Below are 5,000 nucleotides of genomic sequence, written 5' to 3' on the forward strand. Positions count from 1 at the left end.
TTCTGGAAGATTCTGGCAGCTTGCCGGAGGCGTCAGCATCGATCTCGTCAGGAAGCGGTGTCCTCAGGAAGTCATCGAGACGCCGCAGAGACTTCAGCAAGGCTTTCTCCAAGACTACACAGGGGGGGGGGGGGGGGGGTGTCATGTATGTATGTGTTTGTATGCATCACGTATGTTAACATGAGAATCATTTTTGTAGTTGGACTCTTTTGGTGGCAGGAAGTGACTGACAGCTGATGATGGAAAAGGTGTTTTGTTCTGAAAATACGCAGAGGATGCAGGTGCTGACTTGTTGCTCTTCCTTCTTGTTAGACAGTAACCTGGTGCCTGGTTGATTAGCTCTGCATACACAGTGTGACCCCTCCTCTTCCTCTCACCTTCGTTGGCGTCCTTCCTGGGGTTTTTGATGAAAGCTGAGAACTTGGCGAAGACGTCGATCCCTGCTGTGTTGGCTTCAGGATGTTTGGGTGCCAGTTTAGGAAACCTGACGACAAAACACTCAAAGTCAGCTGACTGAACGAGTGTGTGTGTGTGTGTGTGTGTGTGTGTGTGTGATCATCATGGTGACCTTGGTGGGGTCAGTTTCTCCTCCAGGAACTCCTCAATCTTGTTGACGTCGACCTTCACCTCCCCATTAAAGGTCATGAAGGGCGGATTGGTTCCAGGAGCGAGATCCTGCAGATCAGCTGGTTTCCTGAGAGATCAACCCAGATATCAACACAGGTGTGTGTGTGTGTGTGTGTGTGAGTGTGTGTGTGTGTGTGTGTGTGTGTGTGTGTGTACCTCTTCAGGTCCACAGTGGTCACATTGAAGATGACGCCTTTAAGCCACAGGATCATAAAGAGTCTCTGAGAGAACGGACAGTTACCAATACTCTCGCCATCACTGCCCGCCTGCACACAGGCAGATCACAGGTACAGGCAGATCATCATCATCATCATCATCATCATCATTATTGCTGCCCAGTAGGTTTCAGGACGAAGCTACTGCTGCGTCTCAAACGTAAACATTCATCACTGAGACACAGAAGGAGCTGGAACCTTTCCCTCCTGTCCCCCACTGTGTGTGTGTGTGTGTGTGTGTGTGGTTGAGCCTCTGGAATGTTCCAGCCATGTTATGAAAGTTTGTCTCTAAGTCTTTAAGCCCCCCCCCCCCCCCCCCCCCCATGAGTGTGTGCACGTCTGCTGGCTCAGGACGTCCCTCTGTGTGTGTGTGTGTGTGTGTGTGTGTGTGTGTGTGTGTGTGTGTGTGTGTGTGTTACCTTGACATAGAGACAGATCTGGGCATCTCCAGGGGTGGCCCTGTCTCCCCCTCTCTGGGGCCCCTCCCTGGTCTCCTCCCTGCTCTCCTCCCTCATCTCCTCTCTCGTCTCCTCCCTGGTCTCCTCCTTGGTCTCCTCCCTCATCTCCTCTCTCGTCTCCTCCCTGGTCTCCTCCTTGGTCTCCTCCCTCATCTCCTCTCTCGTCTCCTCCCTGGTCTCCTCCTTGGTCTCCTCCCTCATCTCCTCTCTCGTCTCTTCTCTCTGGGGGACGTACGAGCGTCCGTCCTCCAGCAGCACAACTCGTTTCTTCTTCAGCTGTCCGTCCCTCTTTTTGGGCCGTGCCTCATGTTGGATCACAGACTTCAGCTCCTGGATCAGGGCCTCCTGACTAAGCGCCGTCTTCTCCTCCTTCCTCACTCCTTCCTTCCATTCCTTCCTCTCTGCCGCTTTCTGTTGAGTGCAGGCGTGCTCGTCTCTCCTGGATGACATCACTCTTGCTGTCTCATGTCCCTCTGTCCTGATTGGCTGAAGCTCGGGGCCTTGTCCTCCATCCTCTGTCTCTTCTATGTCTGTCCCTCCTTCCACCTTTGCCTCAGGGGTGTCTTCCTCCTCCATCCTCTCTCTCTCCTCACATTCAGGCTCCTTGGTGATCTCGTCTGTCCGCTCCAGTTCTCCCTCCTCTCCTCCTCCTCCTCCTCCTCCTCCTCCTCCTCCTCCTCCTCCCTCTGGAGGTCCCCCCTGGCTGGTGGTCTCTGCAGGTGTGTCCTCACCTCCTAGCAGGTCCTGTGTCTTTTCACCTCCCTCTTCATCGTGCTGTTTGTCTGGATGAGGAGCTGTTGCCTCCTCTTCTTCTTCCTGTCCTTCCTCTTTGATCTTCACCTCCATTTCCTCTGTAGAGACATTATCACCTGTCCTCTCCTCTTCTGTCTTCTGTCTGTCCTCCTCCATTGCTGTCAGAGCATTAAGCCCACCCTGCTCTTCATCCTTCTCCTCCTCACCTTCTTCCATCCCTCCCTCCTCCTGCTCTTCTACCTTCTCCTTCTCCTCCTTCTCCTTCTCCTCACCTTCTTCCATCCCTCCCTCTTCCCGCCCTTCTTCCTCCTCCTCACCTTCTTCCATCCCTCCTTCCTCCTGCTCTTCTTCCTTCTCCTCCTCCTCACCTTCTTCCATCCCTCCCTCCTCCTGCTCTTCTACCTTCTCCTTCTCCTCCTTCTCCTTCTCATTCCCCTTCTCCTTCTCCTCACCTTCTTCCATCCCTCCCTCCTCCTGCTCTTCTACCTTCTCCTTCTCCTCCTTCTCCTCCTTCTCCTTCTCCTTCTCCTTCTCCTTCTCCTTCTCCTTCTCCTCACCTTCTTCCATCCCTCCCTCCTCCTCTTCTTCCTTCTCCTTCTCCTTCTCCTTCTCCTTCTCCTTCTCCTTCTCCTTCTCCTCACCTTCTACCATCCCTCCCTCTTCCCACTCTTCTTCCTCCTCCTCACCTTCCTTCATCCCTACCTGGGCCTGCTCTTCTTCTTCATCAGTATAAACACAGACTGTGTGTTTGGTCTTCTGGGTGGTTTGGAGAGTGTCAGCAGAGGTGGACGTTGCCACGGTGACAGCATCCTTGAAGGAGGAAAGCTCATCTGTGAGGCGCTCTTCATCCTCCTCTTGCTCATCGTGCTTCTCCTTGTCTTCATCCTGGTTGGCTGTCTGTCCGTTCCACTTGTCCTCTTCTTCATCCTCTGCAGGTGAAAGTGTGACGTCATCATGACTCATCAGCTGGTCTTGCGTTGTGGCCGTGTCCTGCTCCCGTGACCTCTCATCAACACTTCCTGTCACCTCAGGGCCAGCCTCCATTTTATCTGCGTCCATTTCTGATTTGTCCTGTCCGCGCTCTTCATCGCCGTCATCTTCACCCAGCCTCCGTTCATCTCTCTCATCTGCATCTTCATCTTCCTCCCCCTCCTCTGGTATGACTTCCTCTTTCTTCTTCTCTTCTTTCTTCTCACTTTTCATCTTCTCACACTGGTTTTCTTCCTCATCTTCAGATGCGTCTGATTCCTTTGACTCTTCCTCTCTCTCCTTCTCACTCTTTTCATGCTCTTCATCCTCTTCGTCTGCTCCCCTGTTCTCTCTCTCCTCCACTCTTCCTCCCTCTTCAGTCTCATATTCTCCCTCCTCTCCTGCCTCATTCATCATCCGAACATCTTCGTCTGCTTCCTCCCCCAGTTCCACCTCTTCCTCCTCCTCTCCCTCCTCATCCTCGCTTCCTCTCTCCGTTTGCACAGGAATATGGACGTCTGAGCCCAGAGGAGAGCCGGCCTCAGCCATCTGGGAACGTTTATGGAAGTTGAGAAGATCCTAACTTCTAGAAAAAGGAGAGCATGAAGGAGAGAAGGCTCCGAGTGTTCCTGCCTCGGCTCAGGCTCCAGATGGATTAGACCCAAGACCACCCGTGTATCTGAGGCTCTGAAGCTCCACAGCAGATCCTTGCTCTGGAACTCAGCGCAGGTTCCTCAGGAGTCCAGTTCTCAAGAGTGTGTGACGCTATGAAGATCCAATGAGACGGCAAAATCACCCGAAAACAAAAATTCATATCCAGGGATGAAGTTTCAAAAACTCTTGACTTGTTTATTTTATTAATCCTGAAGCTCTGGAGCGGAGAGCACAGCTCGAGCACAAGAATTACATGAACTCTCTCTCTCTCTCTCCCCTTCTCTCTCTCTCTCTCTCTCTCCCTCTCTCTCTCTCTCCGTCTCTCTGCAGATTAAAGGGAGGCTTATCCCCACATGACCAAGAGCTTTAGCCCCACTTTAGCCCCCCCCCCAACACACACACCCTGAATGGCCCCTTCATGTGTCCATTGTCCAGGTAAAGGCTGATTAAAGCCTGGCCTGTAGAGTTCTTTTTATCACCTTTTGACATTTTGAAGTGAAAATTGAGGTTTGAGTTTTCATAAACTCAGAATACAGTGTCAAACGAGTTTATGTTGTAAAACATTAAACCCACTAGTACTGCAGGCTGCCACAAGAGGGAGACAAAGCAGAAACAATTATTTAACAACACATGTTCTATAAATGACACTGAAACAATAAGTTATTTCATAAATGTTGTGATTTTAACTTAACAAGAAACAACACCTTAATGATTCTGAATGTGCCACTATACTGGGAGGAAATGAGGAATGAAGAAATGAGATTGATTGGAGTCTATTTATTTGTTTCTTTCTCCATCTTCGGCTCCGTTTCGTACTTAACATTCATGTTTGCATTAAGTCACATTATGTCTCTATCTTAATTAATAGACAAAAAGACAGAAGACAGGAAGAGTTTTATAGCTTTATTGAACAGGCAAAAGGATGAGCGAAACGGGAACAAAAGCAAATAAAAAGGTTACAAATGTTAAATTTACGAACTTCAATTCTTCTCTTGTAAGAACATTTTTGATAATTTCCATCTGAAAATACAGTTACCCTTTCGCTTTGCAAACCGGAAGTGCACCTCAGCTGTGGTCTCGCTGACGTCACGTCCTTCGTCTCCTGCTCCGTGCTAACTTACGGCCCTCTGCGCCGTTTTGTGGTTAAATATCGCAGCGCTCCGCCGCGCTTCACGCTAACACGCTAGCTGCTAGCTAACGGCGCTCAGGCGCGCGCTGGTTGAGTGACAGGAGAACCCGGATGTGCTGCATCATCCCGCTGCAGGTTAGCATCACATGCTTACCGAGCAGCTTAGCAGCTTAAAGCTCCTGACTTTAACCCGAG

The 5,000-nt window shown here is 50.7% G+C and overlaps 2 protein-coding genes across 3 annotated transcripts in view; one reads left to right on the forward strand and one right to left on the reverse strand.

Moving 5' to 3' along the window:
• The window catches only part of LOC142990660 (chloride intracellular channel protein 4-like), a 1,561-nt gene extending 674 nt beyond the window's left edge, over positions 1-887 (reverse strand). The window contains exons 1-4 of the mRNA XM_076140506.1: positions 784-887; positions 569-694; positions 378-484; positions 1-114 (exon numbers count right to left, since the gene is read on the reverse strand). The exon at positions 1-114 is cut by the window's left edge and continues 68 nt beyond it. Of these exons, the coding sequence (XP_075996621.1) occupies positions 1-114; positions 378-484; positions 569-694; positions 784-839 (403 nt within the window). The 5' untranslated portion in view covers positions 840-887. The remainder of the gene's footprint in view (positions 115-377; positions 485-568; positions 695-783) is intronic.
• Positions 888-4,726: 3,839 nt separating this feature from the next.
• Positions 4,727-5,000, forward strand: part of LOC142990658 (calcipressin-1-like) — a 6,639-nt gene continuing 6,365 nt past the window's right edge. Inside the window, exon 1 of one of the 2 annotated variants that reach the window (XM_076140503.1) lies at positions 4,727-5,000. This exon is cut by the window's right edge and continues 182 nt beyond it. The gene's annotated coding sequence lies outside the window, so the exon portion shown is untranslated. The other variant, XM_076140504.1, reaches the window with a different exon arrangement.

The sequence above is a fragment of the Genypterus blacodes genome, unplaced genomic scaffold (assembly GCF_046128005.1).
Source record: "Genypterus blacodes isolate CSIRO-AG114 ecotype Tasmania unplaced genomic scaffold, CSIRO-AGI_Gbla_v1 ptg000640l_1, whole genome shotgun sequence".
Classification (NCBI taxonomy): domain Eukaryota; kingdom Metazoa; phylum Chordata; class Actinopteri; order Ophidiiformes; family Ophidiidae; genus Genypterus; species Genypterus blacodes.